This window comes from Pelodiscus sinensis, chromosome 1, assembly GCF_049634645.1.
Source record: "Pelodiscus sinensis isolate JC-2024 chromosome 1, ASM4963464v1, whole genome shotgun sequence".
Classification (NCBI taxonomy): Eukaryota; Metazoa; Chordata; order Testudines; family Trionychidae; genus Pelodiscus; species Pelodiscus sinensis.
Genome location: NC_134711.1, coordinates 46,406,069 through 46,422,966, shown reverse-complemented (window position 1 = coordinate 46,422,966; position 16,898 = coordinate 46,406,069). Strand labels below are relative to the sequence as shown.

Sequence of the window (16,898 nt, the reverse complement as noted above, 5' to 3'; positions counted from 1 at the left end):
GGTCAAATTTTCAACCTTTTGGAAGCCAAGGTGAAAGCTCAAACTTCTTTGCTAAAGTATATCCATTGTGTATTAAAATATCCAAGATGATTCATTCAGTGAACCCAACATCTACTCATCAGCAGGAGGAAAAGCTAAGGAGGCATTATATCTTTCTCTAGCATAATACTTAAAGTGAGGCATTCCAATCTAAAAGGTGGAATTGTTCCTTTGAGTAAAATAATTAATGATCCCAGCAGAAGGAAAGCTGTTACGAGAGAGACCTCTAGTGGAATAAAAAGTGTAACTAAAAAGGGTTTTATTGTTTTTGCCTAGTTTGTAAAGTCTTAACTTTTGCTTTACTAATTGGTGAGCATACTGTTTTTGTTCCTTCTAAATTTGGATAATTAAGGGGAACTAGTGTCTCTACATACATACAAATCTTCCATTCATGAGGATGGAAGTTATTTCCAGGAACGAATAGGTATCTTGAAGAATTACTGAAATGCTTAATTTACTGTGCATACCATACACATATATGATACAAAATCAGGGAGGAGATGTGAAAATGGAGCCTCAGAGAGACAGATATTATGACCAGAGTGAAATATGAATAAAAGATGTGTGTCAAGGAACATATGCTCAGCTACAATACATTGCTGTAACTTCACTGACTTCAATACAGCTATGCCAGGATCTAGCCCCAAGTTGTTAACGGGTATAACAATTTGATAAATTAAAATCCTACTGCTACTATATGTGATTTTAAAATAATATTCACTATTTCAAGCTACAGGAATGTTTATTCTGAAAATCTAGTTTATTTAATGAAGTCCTGTTCATGAAGCCCTGACACTAATGTGCACTTAAAAAGGGGAATAATCTTGCAGGGGAACCAGCCACTTCACTGGGACTACTGGTGTGAGGAAGTGATCACCAGCAATCCTGCTGTCTATATCAATGAGTAAGTTTTTTGCCAACTGCTATTATTTTTCATTTGTATTTATTTGTACAACACCCATAGACAGAAGTGCCATTGCTTAGCAGACAAAAATGACAGGTTCCTGTCTCAAGGAGTTTGCAATTACAGTTCCTTTTCAAAGCCTGAATCCTGCAGCCCCTTCTCTTTTCCTGGGTATGATGATATTATGAGTGGTTCTATTGGTATCATGGTAGTTAGCCCACAGTGCTGTCACTGGACAGGTCACAGTAAAAAGCACTACATTCAGGGGTTGCACATTTAGATCCCAAGTGGGTGAAAACCAGTAAATTAATGATAATCATGATTTTTTATGAACAAGTACAAAATATGCAGAGACAGAGATATGGGACAAGCAGTGTGTATCAAGGACAGGTTATCAAAAAGAAACTGTCTCTGGATTATGTACAGTTTCACTTGACTGAAGCTTCATGGAAGATTAAGCTTCTTTTGTTCTCTCTGCTATTTCACATATATCAGCTGATGAGGTGCAGAATAATTTTAACTACATATTAAACAGCGGTTAATCTAAGGGATATGAGCAAATATGAATAGTAAATAGTGTTTATTAGCGTTAATGCTAATTAAAGATGGAGTAAGCAGTTCATCAGAGATTCAAACAGTCAGAGTAGGATGACCTGAAAAAATTATTGGGCCTGTTTGCTATAGTACTGTTTACCAGCCAATCTCCTGTGTGGTACATAACTTTAAAAGGAATCTGTAATTCCTGTCTCAATTGTGAAGGATATTTTCATAATTATGACTTCTCCGGTGACTGACTTCTGGAATTGCTGAAACATGGGAAGAATGGGTAGAAATGCCCACCCCCCAAGATATTGTGTCAGTGTGGTGTGAGTAGTTGAGTATGATTTTTAATAGGAGGATGAGGTGGAGTGTGTGGTTCTGTAGAATATAAAAATAACATTGTTTTGCCCTTAAATTATGGCATTTTCAAAATATCACACATTAGACTTTTGTTGGCCCCAGAGGAATTCTTTAAGTGCTTTTTCTCTTGTTAAGATTTTATTGATCTCTTTTGAGACCAAGGGAGATCTAATATTTTGCAGATCTATTTTTATTTTCAGCTTCTGCCCTAATTTTTCCACTCACCTCTAATTTTCTTAATTTGCATTAATTAAACTCTCCTCAGACATGGAAGAAAGAGAACATTTATAAAGCCTTTTCACCAGGCAAGTTATTCATAGTTCTCTCAAGCCTTATACTAATAGTTCCCATCTAATGCTGAAGGGGAACTGACAGTTACCTAAGTGTGAGCATTTCATAAAACAAGGCACTCTGATTCTGATAATGGATACCTTGGGGCGGCAGATATTTTTGAGTGAAATAAATACTAGTAAGTCAAAATACCTGTACACGTATTTTTGTTTTCTGGATGACAAAGACATCATAGGAGAAAGGAAAAACAAATCCTTATATAGAGAACCAATTAAACTGTAAAAAAAATGGAAACCTTGAACCCCAAAAGAGATTGAATTCCCTCTTCGCAACTCTACTGTTTTTTTCTTTGTGGAAGTTTTATGGTAATGTACAAATTATATGATATATTCTCTCTGACCACCAACTTATTTTTGTGTGCCCATCAGACTAATGCAATCCTAGCCAAGATACAATATTTCCAGTGGACAGGGAACTATTATTGGCATTATATAAGGCACTGGTGAGACCTCATTTGGCATACTGTGTGCAATTCTGGTCTCCTGTGTTTAAGAAAGATGAATACAGACTTGAACAGGTGCAGGGATACTAGGATCAGGGGATTGGAAAACCTACCTTATGAGAGGAGACTCAAGGAGTTTTTCTTAGTTAAACTATTCAAATGAAGGCTAAGTGGAGATATGATTGCTCTCCATATATATATTAGAGGGATAAATAGCAAGCAGGAAGGGAAAGAGTTATAGAGCCAATGTTGATGCAAAAAAAAAATGGATATGAAGTGGCCATCAACAAGTTTAGGCTGAAAGCAAAGATTTCTAATTGTAGGGGAGTGAAGTTGTGAAACAGCCTCCCAAAAGGAGCAGTGGGGGCAAATAACTTAATTGGCTTCAAGCCTGAGCTTGATAAGTTTACAGAGGGGATGATGGGAACATCTACAATGGTATGTGTCTGCCACTGCATTAAAAATCCCCAACAGCCAGCACTGGGGTACTAGGGCCTGTCTACACTACAAGGGAAGGTCGAAGTAAAATATGCAACTCCAGCTACATAAATTACATAGCTAGCGTCAGCATATCTTAAATCCATGTCCACACTGTGGGAGGTCAATGGGAGCAAATGCTCCCATCAGCTTCCCTTACTCCTCACGAGGAGCAGAAGTACCAGGGCTGATGAGGGTTCCCTTTTAGTTTGATCTAGTGGGTCTATACTACACCTGCTGAATCAAACCCCGGATGATCAACGGCGGCAGCATCAATCTTCCGTGTCCTAGATGGGAAAGACTCTGAGTTACTACAGAAAATTCCTTCCCAGGTGTCTGGCTAGTGGGTCTTGATGACATGCTCAGGATTCAACTGATCACCATAATTGGGTTCAGGAAAGAATTTTCCCTTGGAAAAAGATCCCCCGACTTTCCTTATTCATCATACAATGAGTGTTACAGGAGTCAGAGTTAGAAGTCCTCCAGCTTGGCAGTATTTCCACATTATTTCAAAATAACTGCCTGCTGTGTGGATGCAGACTAAGTTATTTCAAAATAATGTTGCTGTGTAGACGTACCCTAAGGCTGTGTCTAGACTGGCAAGCTTTTCCGCAAAATCATCTGCTTTTGCCAAAAAACTTGCCAGCTGTCTACACTGGCCACTTGAATTTCCGCAAGAACACTGACTTCCTATTGTCTGAAATCAGTGCTTCTTGCAGAAATACTATGCTGCTCCCGTTCAGGCAAAAGTCCTTTTGCATAAAAGCTTTTGCGCAAAAGGGCCAGTGTAGACAGCTCAGATTGGTTTTGTGCAAAAAAGCCCCGATCGTGAAAATGGCGATCGGGGCTTTTTTGCGGAAAAGCACTTCTAGATTGGCACGAACGCTTTTCTGCAAAAAGTGCTTTTGCGGAAAAGCATCCGTGCCAATCTAGATGCTCTTTTCCGCAAATGCTTTTAACGGAAAACTTTTCCGTTAAAAGCATTTGCGGAAAATCATGCCAATCTAGACATAGCCTTTCTGTCCCCATCCTTTCTTGTGTAGTTTCTTGATGGTGAATGGTCAGAACTAGGACAGAGGGATTTATTATGAGGGCATGTAGCTAAAGGTTTTAGAACAATGGTGCTGCTGCTACAGTACTATTTGCCCTGTCATATTTCTTACCTACTTGGGTAAAAGATTTACTTGTATTACATTGCATGTTCAGTTCTTGTTAACTTGAACTGGGAAATTTCTTTTATTTCCTAATTTTCTGCTCCCCACAAAATAAACAGCTTTGACCTTTGTATTTTTCACTGTCTCTTTTTTTTAAAAGCCATGATATTGCTGATTTATCCTGTATGAGTTAAACATCTGTGTAGCCAAACAAACTGTCCGTATACCACTCACAAGCCAGGCATGTATCTACAAGTGTATTTTCAACTCTTTTATAAAATTTATTTATAACTTTTATGGAAAGACAGATTCTGATCTTGGTAACCTGAATGTAAACCTGAAACCACTGAATTTACATCAGTATAACCGCAAATCTAATTACTCGTTGTCTTAATTTGATTTCAGATGTCACAGATGTCTGTGTAATTGGTGCTTAAGAAGAAATTGTCAAGTATGTAGCTGTAGTTGTGAGTTATGTAGAGCGTAGATCAGAAGGCTCTAGAAGAGGGAGAGGGAGAAAGAACAGTGAGCACTGGGACTAGAATGCAGAGGACAACCTGCTTGTAAGAACACTCTTGTATGGAAGAAAAAATATGGAAAGCTAATTGCCAGCTTTACTCAGGACTTGGGTGAACACCAACACTTTATTCCCTTCCTTTGTTATTCTGTCATGGCCAGCTAGATGAAAGGGTTATGGGGTCAAGGCAGTACTCGTTCTCCAAAACAGAACACTTTGTTCTGATGCTCATATAATCCCCATACACCGAGGCTACATCTATGCTGCAGGCTTCTTGCACAAGAAGCTTTTTGCAGAAGAGATATTCCGCAAAAACTTCCTGCACAAGAGAGCGTCCACACTGCATAGATGTTCTTGCGCAAGAAAGCTCTGATTCCCATTAACAGAATAGCCACCAGGGCACCTGTGCTTCTTTTGATAGGCTGTTTTTGCACACAAAACTCCTGTTTCCCATCCACATGCACTCCTCATAGCTCTTGCACAAAAAGCCCTCTCTTCTTCCAATTTACTGTAAATTTTCTTGCACAAAAACATGCTTGTAGTGTGGATGCACCACGAGTTTTTGTGCAAAAGCTCTGCAGTGTAGCTATAGCCTCGGTGTGGTTCACTGTCCCATGTAATGACACTTGGACCACTTACAGAGAGAGATAAGACCAAGGGAGCTCTATCACCTAATCTGAAAGCATGCTGACTTTATAGCTCAAGCTGTAGAGGCTTCTGTACCGAGGTCTCAGGTTCAAATCTGTCTGAGGGTAATTATACTCATTCATAGACACAGTAAGCCATAGATACTGCAGTTACACATAAAAGTCATGCTGTTTCTATTAATCCCTTTTGTTCATTCCAGCTATTAACTATGCATAAAACATAATATAGTAACTATTGTGCTCTCAGCCAAGGCCCAAGGACTTTCAGGGAGGGGAAAAATGTCACACACACATTGTATGAGACTTGCAAAGAAAGTACATACACAAGTTTCACAAACATTCATTCTGATTCTAAATAATTGTTTTGACCATATTTGAGCCCTGCATTAATTGCTATTAATGAATATCTGTATGAATAACTTTTTATTCAAATGTCAGGGAGCAGCTGATTAATAATATTCACTCATCCAGTCAGAGAGCAGAAATGATACCATGAGATCTGGGCAAAGAGCCACATTCCTCAAATACGAAATGCTAAATAGCTTAGATGCAAGTTTGTGAATATCCTATCTGCTGGAATATATTTTGATAAACTATTGTATTTAAATTGATTTCCACAGATTTATCAGAATTGGCAAAAAATTCATAACCGGGTTAAATGTATCAATGTATCACAGCTAATAATTTGGTTCTAATAAGAACTAACTTTCTTCTAAGTCACTTTCAAGGTGTGAAAATATGAATAAGATGACAGTATCAGCAGTATAGATTGGTCTAACACAACCAATAACCCAAAACACCTCAATAACAAAAATGCCACAGAATTCCAGTCATACTGTGTAGTATTATTTCCCTGGAGTTACCTATTCTGGCTGATAGATATGAGAATGAAAGTGAGGGTACATAAACTGAAAGTAGGAGAGGAAATGAAGAAGAGAGGTGTTGTTGTACGCAGGTTATAAAGCAGATTCCTTTCCCACAGCAGGTCTTGTTACTTCTATGAGCTATTAGTGTCATCCTAATGCTTTATGAAGCAGGCTAACTCTGATCAGAGGATTGGATCCAGCCAGAAAGCACATATTCTATGTTTTGGGCTATCAAAGGCTATTTCTAAAAAAGTAATAGGAAATATTTTCTTGTTTTCTACTAGATCCAGAAATCTTTGTTGCCTTTTTTTTCCCACTGATTTTCTCCATTAGTTGAAAATAGATAGTAAAACTATGTATTGCTCATAAGGCATATTTCTAAAACATCTTTTTTTTTTCAAATTATAAACAGCCTCAGAAGTAGCAGAAAATATTTTTATAAATATACACCATCCTATATGATTAAATTTGAACCTATGATCAGATACACTTCCTAAACCCTATAGACTAAAATAAGAAGGCCTATGCGTGTGTGTTTTAAATGTTGATGGAGAAATTATTATGAATTTCAGCCAGCCACGTTTTCTGCGTTCATTTCTAAATCTAAATGTTTCTTTAAACCTCATTGATTTGCTCCCGGTTTAGAAAAGGGCAGTATTTGGTCCCACAGTTTTTTTTTTATGCATAATAAATAAGGCCCTACCTAATTTTTGATATTGCAGAAATTGCTAATCCCACAATATTAGGCTTTCACAATATTTTTAATATTAATTATCGTAGTTTGCACAGCCCACAATTTTGCATGTATTTTGAAGGTTTTTACACAGACTTTTTTTCCCCATTAGTACAGTAGAACCATATTTATCAAAGCTGACAGTCGTGGGGTTCCCGCTGCCAGCCTCACCGCATTAATTGCTGCTATATATGTGCAATAAAATACTGTTTATCAAAACAATTAGCAGGCATAACAGAATACTTGAGTGTTTATAGTGTCCCTATACATTTTTCTTAAACAAATAGATCTTTTCCAAATTACCACAAACAATAAAGGTCCATTATTACTTAAACACAGTTTTTCATGTCTTGTCCACAACTTAGCCCGTTATTTGACAATCATCCTGTGATTCAAACAGGGTTTCAATCATAAAGAAAATGACACAAACAATAAGGTCAGGGATTCTAAAATATGATCTGTTTAAAATCTCTCTTCTAGACTGACCCAAAGCACAGGAAGTTCTGCTCCAGGATGAGGAAAACTGCTACTTGTCATATCATAAACATATTTTCCAGCAGTTACTAAGTATGTTTAAGATAGTCATGAGCTGTTTTGGCAGATACTTATTGATGCATTTTAAGCCTTTTGTTAGCTATAGTCGTTAGTCATTTTAGTACATTGAGAACTAATCTTCAAGTCTGTCAGTCCCATTTTGCATTACAAATCATTTGTAGTTTTATAACTGTCATTTCCAAGGACATCTGGAAAAGATGGATTTATGAAAGGTTACCGTGCATTCTAAGAAGGCCAGGAATTAGCATGACTTTGTAAAGGTTCTTGTAAATTGAGCAGCAGCCATCACTGGCAATAAGCTGTTTTCTGCTCTAGTCAAGTATCTTTATTTAAATATTAAGGGAGAGATATGACCTTTGACCTCAGAGATCACTATGATACAGCAATAGCACAATCTATTAGCTGTCAATGAAGTATTATGGCCCTAGCTCTCTCAAGACACCTATTTGTGGACAGTGTTATAATAACCCTTCCATTAGGCATCCCCAAGGCAAATAACCCTGGCTTTAACAGAGTCAGTTTAAAATTCCTTGGAGTAACATTAAGAGAATATCTGGTTTGTGTCAGTTTAGGATCAACTGCCAGCATTAGCCCCATTCTGTAAACTGTAAGTAGCTGCAGTTTTATTAGAACTATTTCATACATGGCCACAGGTAAATATTAAATACAAAGAATGTAAAAACTCATATTCCTTTCTACTTCCTACACAGAATATATCTATAGATTAATGGATACCTGACAAGTCTGAACATTTTAAAACACAGCTCATTTTCTACTGTATACATTTCATTTCATTTGTTGATGGAAAATACACAATGTAACCAGAATTAAATTCCACAAAAAGAATTTGCTAAATAAAATCCTGTAGCAATATACAGTAAATGTGATAAAAGGCAGTATAGATAACATTCCCACGAGCAGGCAGGTTGTCCTATATAAATAGTTAGGTGCATCTACAATAAGATTAGGAAACTGTATAAAAATCCTATAAATTTTAAAGTGCTGTGTCTCATTTGTATCAAAATTACATTTTCTGTTTTTTTAATATAACCATGACCAGTAGTTTAGATCCAGATACATTTTTTTCCAAAGTTGTTAGATGTTCAGATCAAATCTTTTAGATTTTTCATGTAAGCAAATCGGCTTGGACAATACCAATTGTACAGATTTTGAAACAAGAACGACAAGAGTTTCTCTAGATCTATAAAATAAGTTGCAATTGTTTTTGCTCTTTTTGCAAGTGAAAAACTCAAGTCTAAAATTCTTCCTTCAGAGGTAACAAAGTCAAACTGCATTAAAATGCTTTGAAAAATCATAGCGGTCATTGTCAACTACTAAAGATCCTATTAACATTTCAAATATTTTGTCCAGTATATTGGGCTTAGTGTCTCTTCTGAATCCTTCTTTGATGCTTTAATACATATGACTTTCATCATTGAAACAATCAAACACACTAACTGTCAGAAAATTATCACAGGATAAAATTAAACATGATCATTGAGGAGTCCTAGTGGCTTTGCAAGTGCAATTTGTGCAGCACATTTCTACACATTATTTCCTAATGATGTTAATAATTGAAGGCTAGCCATCCCTCATGCAAGAGAAAAACAGTCATGCGATAGAAAACAACATGGCTACATCTAGACTGGCATGATTTTGCGGAAATACTTTTAATGGAAAAGTTTTTCTGTTAAAAGTATTTCCGCAAAAGAGCATCTAGATTGGCAAGGATGCTTTTGTGCAAAAGCATCTGTGGCCAGTCTAGACGCGATTTTGCGCAAGAAAGCCCCGATCGCCATTTTAGCCATTGGGGCCTTTTTGCGCAAAACAATTCTTCCCTGTCTACACTGGCCCCCTTGCGCAAGTTTTGTACATTACAAAGTCAGTGTTCTTGCGCAAATTCAAGCGGACAGTGTAGACAGTTGGCAAGTTTTTGCGCAAAAGCGGCTGTTTTTGTGCAAAATCTTGCCAGTCTAGACATACCCCATGAGTTTCCCCTCAAAGTTTCTGCACCTCCACACTTCAATCCTCAGGCAGAACCTCTCTGCAGAAGGGCTTTGATGGACCCTACACCCATGGCATCCCCCTCCAGCTGCTGCCCCCAGGACTCCCTGGAAGGAGAGCTTACACACTGCAGAGGAAGAAAGCATCTGAAATAAAGCTAACATACTCAGCACTCATGGGGAGAGAGTTGTGAAGATTCCCCTACCCACCCCCTCACATCTGCAGTTCTTGACCTTCTTAAATGGGAGTCCAGGTGTGAGGTGAAAGGAGTGCTGCCTACCCTTCTGTCATCCACCCCAACTGGTTTCACTAGGAATTGCTCCTTGCACCCACAAAACCAGAAGTAGCATAGATAGGAAGCATTGCTTGAGCATGCAATGAGCTCTGTAGGATTTGGATGTGTCTTTACTCACCTAAACAGTGCCTCACTATCCACACTGCTATTTGTACCTGTGCTATGGGCTGTGCAATTTATGAATTCTACACAAAGCTTTAGGGGATTGCAGTGTAGAAAAAACCTTAGCAACAATATTCTCTCTAATCTTTTCTATCCATGTGTGGATTTTTTCCATCCCTGTGCAGAATAAATTTTATGTTCACTAAGGCATGTGTGGATATGCACCACCAGAAGAAATAAAAAACCTAGCTGTGGGAGCTCTCCTGGGGCTCACTTGAATCTTTCCTGAGCAGCTGTACAAGCACACAGCTTACAGAGAAATCTGAATGCTAAACTCTGGTACAAGTAGAGTGAGAAATGTACAAAGAGATGCTGAGACTCTCACCCAGAGTTACATAACCCTCATCTGTATATTTGGAAAACTTCAGAAGCAAATAATTAAGTTGTGCATTATATTAATTTTGTTCAAGTTTTTGCTTGTCTTGTACCCTGTCATGTGCGGTAACTTCCATCCTCAATAAAGGACATTTGACTTCTGTCTCGTTCTGCTTTTAGTGCTGCTCTTATTGAATACAAGCCACTTTATTTTATAGGGCAACACATGGCAGAATATAGGATGTAATTTAAGGGGTTCTATTGATATAATAAATTACAAGAGGTCTGCTGAAGCAGTTTATGAATGGTAGTAAAAATCCAAAACTGAATTATATCATTAGGACTATGTACCACATACATGTATTATTTATAATACAGATTTAGGGTCCAGATAATTTATAAATGGGGAAGATGCCCGAGGACTTGGTGCTAAAAGCTAAAGCTAAAGCTTCCTCATCCTGCTTTCTCACAGGTGTCACTGTAATGGAATAGGATGTTTACAAAAGTTCTGTCACCAAGAAGGGAAAAATACTAGACTCTGAGCAAGGGATACGCTGTAATATGATTAACATGTTTTAGTTAGGGCTAGATCTTTACACCCTTACACACTTTGAAGAGCACCTTATTCCACATAAAGTTCCATTGGCACTACTTAATGGGCATGTCAACACTACAGAGAAGATCAATCCACTGGAGGCTGATCTCCTAGCATTAGATTTAGCGGATCTAGTGTAGATCTCCCAATCAAATGCTGAGAGCAGTCCCTGCTGGCGTCTGGTACTCCTCAATGTGTGAGGAGCAAGGGCAGGCAACAGGAGTATGTGCTTCCTTCAGCCTTGCATGGTGAAGATGCCCCAGTGGCTCGGCTTTTTCCATAGCTGGATGGCATACCTTAAACTGACCTACCTGATCTAGTGTATCCAGGCCAATGTGAGCAAAGAATGCAGAATATGGGCCTTAAATTTCAAAGTACATCTACAAAAAAAAATACCTGTGCCAACCCGTAGGGCCTGACCAGAGAATTTGAAATGTAATCACAAACTAAAATAGCAATCCTATGGGGTTTTTTTCCTTCACAAAAAAATAGTTAATTTACAACCCCCAACTTCTTTGCCCTCAACTCTCTCCAAACTCTAGCCTTCCCCATCAAAAAATAAAAAATAGCTCACAACCCCTATTCAGACTCCCAAACAGGAGCCCAAAGGCTCTATGGAAGCAAATGCCCAAAGCATTTTGCAGAACAATTTCCTAGTTTGTTTGTAAACTACATTTACAGAAACATGAAACGAGTCAGTTAATTGCAGGGAAAAGTTTATTTTTACTGGTTTGCAGATAGGTAACAAACAGGAGCCTATTGCTTTGAGTGGATAACATGACTACTTCTCTCCACTCTATCTTCATCTGCTCTTCCATTTTTTGTACCCTTCTAATTGTCTGAGTGTAGTATGTATACATTCAAACATACAACTGTCTTGTTAATTTTATAAGGGCCAATGCAACTCCTTTACCCCAGTGCAGCTCAGTTGCTATAAACTGAATCAATACACATACTGTTAAGGATGAGATATTTGCTTTGCATAAAATAAGTCTGACCCTACTTCTTGCTGAATTGAGAAGACAGTCAAATGGCTTTTAACACAGAGTATTTTTCATTGTCAATACTTGTGCCCTACCAGTAGAATCTGAAAGTCTGACTTAGCAAAACCTTGCTATGAGAGAAAGCCCTGTGAAGTCAATAGGATTGCTCCTATAATCAGAGAAAATGCTTGAGAGTAAGTTTGAAACATCTCTTATTCAATGGCAGCTTAGATGTCTGGAGTGAACATAATGGAGGCCTGGCCCAGAACTGGGGTTTCTAAGCATTATGGTAGTATTAACAAACAAATAATGCTTTTTCAAAGAGCTGACGCAGTGAAGCAGCCAATACCCATTGGATCCCAAGGAAATCTTAGCATCCTCAGGGCCCTTGGGAAATCCCAGCTGAAAAGGGAGTATATTCATTTTTAATTGCCTATGATATTTCATAAAAATGAGGGTCAGGATAAGTAAATAGCCCATCTTGATCTTTTAAACATGTTTTTAATTATTACTTATATATTAGGACTAATTTACCTTTAGCAGTCCCTGCTGACCCTCTGTGCCAGGCCCAGCTAGTACGGTAGCAGTCCTCAACAGCTGCAGGTGAGGGGAAGTGGGAAAAGGTGCATCTTTACTCCTTCCATCTGGAGCAGCTTTTCCCTGGAGAGAAACAGCCTAGATCAGGGCCAGCTCGAGCCATTCCTGCGTCCCGGGCAGCGGGCATGCGATGCCTGCGTGGCTCCACCCCTGGGCGCATGGCGCATGCACGGCCCCGCCCCCTGGTGCACTGTGCACCTTACAGCTGCAATCGGGCACGTGGTGCCCGATTTCAGCAATAAGAGGCGCTGCACGGTCCCTGGCCCTGGGTGCACAGCACCCGATGGCAGCTCTAAGGGGCGCTGCGCAGCCCCGGCCCCGGGCGTGTGGCACCTGATAGCAGCTCTAAGGGGCGCCATGCGGCCAGGCACACTGCATGCCTTAGAACTGCCATCAGGAGCCCCGCATAGGTTGGTGCTCTGGGCAGCTGCCCGGCCAACCCCCCCCTTAATCCGGCCCTGGCTTAGACACATCCAAGGAGGGAGAGAGAGACAGCAGTGGGGGGGTTAGGATCAGTTGCATTTTCCTTCTCCAATAATGCAATCCTGTTTGAAAAGAGTAAGAGAGACTGTTGTGGGGGGTCTGGGAAGCAGCACTTGTAACCCACCCTATGGAAGCTGAGAAAGAACAAGCCCACTGTCTCATTCATTCTCTCTCTTCGAACAAAAAAGCAGCAGCTGACAAAGAGGTTGTGGATCTATGCTGGGAATCTGGTTACCAAGCCTAGCCATGAGCTTTCAACTTTCTGTTCTTCCGATCTCTGTCCACCTGAGAACGTTCAGTTGCCACTGCTCAGTGTATTTCTCCCTGCCCCATTTTAAAGGTGCACCAACTCCAGATCCAAAGTTGGCAGTTGGGGGTACAAAATGCACTTTTCTCCACACCCTTTCCCCTCAATTGTTTTTGGCTTTTTCACTGACACCAAGATATTTTGTTTTTTGTTTTTTTTTAAAGTGAGTTAAACTCAGATAGTTACTGCACTGTAAAATCCTAAGCATAGCCAAGACATTTGTAATGTTTACTGTGAGTAAGCCAGATGAGGTTTGCACTAGATCTGTGGTCTCCAACCTTTTTACACCCAACATTACTTTTTAAATGACAGAACAAGCCAAGATCTACCACCCCGCCCCTTCCTTGAAGCCCCGCCCTTTCTACTCTCCATCACTTGCTATTCCCAACCCTTATACAGCTGCTTTTTTTTTAATTCCTCAGTAGGAAGAGGTTTTTCCAACATTTGGCCTGTCTAGATTGGACCAAATGTCAGAAAAAATCCTTCTTTTTGGAAGCTCCCTTATTCCTCATGGAAAGAGGAATATAGGGGTTACCAAAAGAGCATGTTTGCTCTTCCACTAAAAGAAGTGGAAGAACAAACATCTCTGGATGCAGAAGAGTTTTTCTGGGGTATCTCTGGAATCCTGAAAAACTCCTGCAGTCTAGTTGTACCCTCGCTGGATTGAGACAGGATGTGTAGGCTCTGGGGTGCAAATGAGGGATTTGGGTGTGGGAAGGGGTAAGAGGTGCAAGCTCTGGGAGGAAATCTGGATTCAGGAGGAGGTGGAGGGAATACTGGCTCGGGGAGGGGAACAGACAATGTTGGGATCAGATGTAGGGTTGGGGTACTAAGCAAGCCACAGGCTTGTGGATGTGAGGGTTCAGGAATTTGGTTCGGGATATGTGAGGGGCTCAGGGCAGGAGGTTCCAGTGTATGATAGGCTCAGATGTAGGATCTGGGGGAAAGGGGAGTGCAGGAGTGTTATGATGCTGTGGCCAGATGGGAGCTTGGCTCCAATTGGGGTTTGTTGGCCAGGTTTCATTTTTAAATAAAATACTATGTCAAACACAAAAAGGTTTTGCATTGTCTTTATTTATGAGTAGTGCGGGGAACCTGTTTTGAGTCAGGGGTCACTGACCCACAGAAAAGTCAGTTGGGGCCACACAAGTGAGATGCAAACAAAAAAACCTCCTCCAATGCTTCCCCCTCCCCAAGTCTCGCTAATGTGGCCCCGACTGTGCTGGTGGGAACAGGGGACATGGTACTGGGGAAGCGTGCTAGTGGGTCCTGGGGCAGGGGACAGGGTGCCAGTGGTGGCAGAGGAGAGGGAACAGGGTGCTGGGAGGGCAGGGGACAGGGTTCTGGGTTAGGGGGCAGGGTGCCAGTGGGGACAGAGAGTCCCCTGCACCCGCCTTCTCTCAGGATTCCACCCTCCCCCCCCCCCCAGAGCAGAGAAGCCCTGTCGCATGCCTCCTCCAGGCTCAAGTGCCCCCTCCCATGGAGCAGGGAAGCCCCCGTCACATGCCCCCTCAGCATCGACACCCCCCCCCCCCCATGGAGGAGGGAAGCCCCGTCGCGCACCTCCTCCAAGGCCAGCATAAGCCTCCCGCGGAGCAGGGAAGCCCCCATCGTGTGCCCCCTCTGGGCCCAACTCCCCCCTCCCACAGAGAAAGGAAGTCCCAGCGCATGCCTCTCGGGACTCACCCAGTAAGTTCCCGTCACGCCACAGACCTGGGGAAAGGAAGCAGCCAGAGCATTTCCGGAACCCCCGGAAGTGACGCGCAGCTGCAGAACTACCGTCCACCCCGCGGGAATCTGCCACTACCTCCATTGTCGCTGGAGGAAGTTAGTGGGGCTTTTTGGGGGTGGGGGGAAATGAGGGGCCCGGAATGCCTCGCGATAGACTGGTTGGTTTCCACAGCACTAGATCCCCTACCAGCTGTTGTCTATGCTTAGTTTACCTCACAGTAAAAGTAAAGTGTCTTGTACCCATTCGGTTTTTACAGTGGAACGACTATCATGTGTTAATTACCCCACTCAGCTTTTTTGTCAATATGTTTAAATGGTGTTGCTACAGTCTTTGGGGGCATCTGCTGCTGCCTCAGTTTACCATGGCCCTGCAGTAATGTAAGAACCTACCTTGGTGCAGCTTCTACCCACATAACAGCCATACTGGATCAGAACAAGATCCATCAAGCTCATTATTCTGTCTTCAACCCCTGTCACCTGTCAGGGTATGCCTATGCTGCAATGCAACCTGAGTTAGTAGAACTTGAGTTATCAGACCCTGGATGTTTAAATGTAAGACCAGAGCATCTGCACTCATTTGTAGCCCCAGTCAAGGCACTGTTGATGCCTGGATTCCCACTTGGTGCTCAGCATCCACACTGTATTTATACATGCCCGAGTCCAATGCCCCATATCACCTTCCTAATGCCCTCGCAAAACACAGCTACTCTAACCCTTTGTTCTTGGTACAGTTTGGGTAAGCTGGACTGTCTACCAGACTTGTAGAGACAGTCCACCATGAGCTTGTAGAGACTCCCCGTGCATGAGTCCAGTGGAGTAGCCTCTACCCTGCAAAGCAATAGGGCTTGCATGCTTGACCATGTGCCCTCTGCCCAGATTGTATGTAGAAGGGAGGGGGATATGACTGGAGCCCAAGCTTGAATTCTGGACTTACATCGAAGGGTGGACCTACCTTGAGGAGCCACTGCAGGTATGTCTATTCTGCAATTAAAACCTGTGGTTGGCCCATGGCAATTGGCTTAAGCTGTGGGGCTATAAAACTGGGTTTTGAGATATTTTCCCCATAGGGTCTCAGAGCCAGGGGTTCAGCCCAAGCCCAGTGATCTATACTGCAATTGTAGAGTCTAGCATCCCACGCCAAGCATGCCCAAATCAACTGACATGAGCCAGCTCTGGGTGTTTAATTTCAGTGTAGATCTACTTAATGTTTTCTACATCCAGAGTAACAGTAAGTAACAGTAAAAAAAAAGACTAATCTCAGTCATTCACAAGCCCTGATGCTTACTTTTATGGTCAGTTGTATCAGTGAGTTGTACCAAACTTTAAAGCAATCGAGCCGGTATGGATGACATGCTGAACCAAATCATCTGCCAAAAATCTCCTCTAGTGCACCTCACACAGGTACCTTTCTTTGGTAGTTGGATCCATATTATCACTAACAAACATCTTTAGAGATTCAAGTGACTGCATAGTTGTAAACAAAAAGACTGCTCAACAACAGGTAGCTAAACATTGTATAGCAATTCAACCTATGCAGTAAATGGGAAAGATAGTTGCATTCAGAGGAAGCATGATATGTATATACCAAAACATGGAGCTGAAGAAAAGGTGACATTAAAAGCTACAAATCTTCTCTTACATATTCTCTTCAATAGGCAGTTTATTGGCATGCGTCTCCCTGTCCAGCTGATTCCTTGAAACAATGCCAGTATCCTCCATAGACCCTCCACTCGGATTCATTACACTTTTTGCTCCAGAATAGGACAAGAGGAAACACAGCAATCAATTTCAGGGACACGTTGGAAAGGAAATTAACATTTTTCATTTGGTTCAAATTTTTG

General features: G+C 41.1%; 1 protein-coding gene across 1 annotated transcript in view; it reads right to left on the bottom strand.

Annotated features, from left to right (window-relative positions):
* Positions 1 to 9,364: 9,364 nt before the first annotated feature.
* The window catches only part of TFEC (transcription factor EC), a 189,657-nt gene continuing 182,123 nt past the window's right edge, over positions 9,365 to 16,898 (bottom strand). Inside the window, exon 9 of the mRNA XM_075929387.1 lies at positions 9,365 to 12,599. Within this exon, the coding sequence (XP_075785502.1) occupies positions 12,465 to 12,599 (135 nt within the window). The 3' untranslated portion in view covers positions 9,365 to 12,464. The remainder of the gene's footprint in view (positions 12,600 to 16,898) is intronic.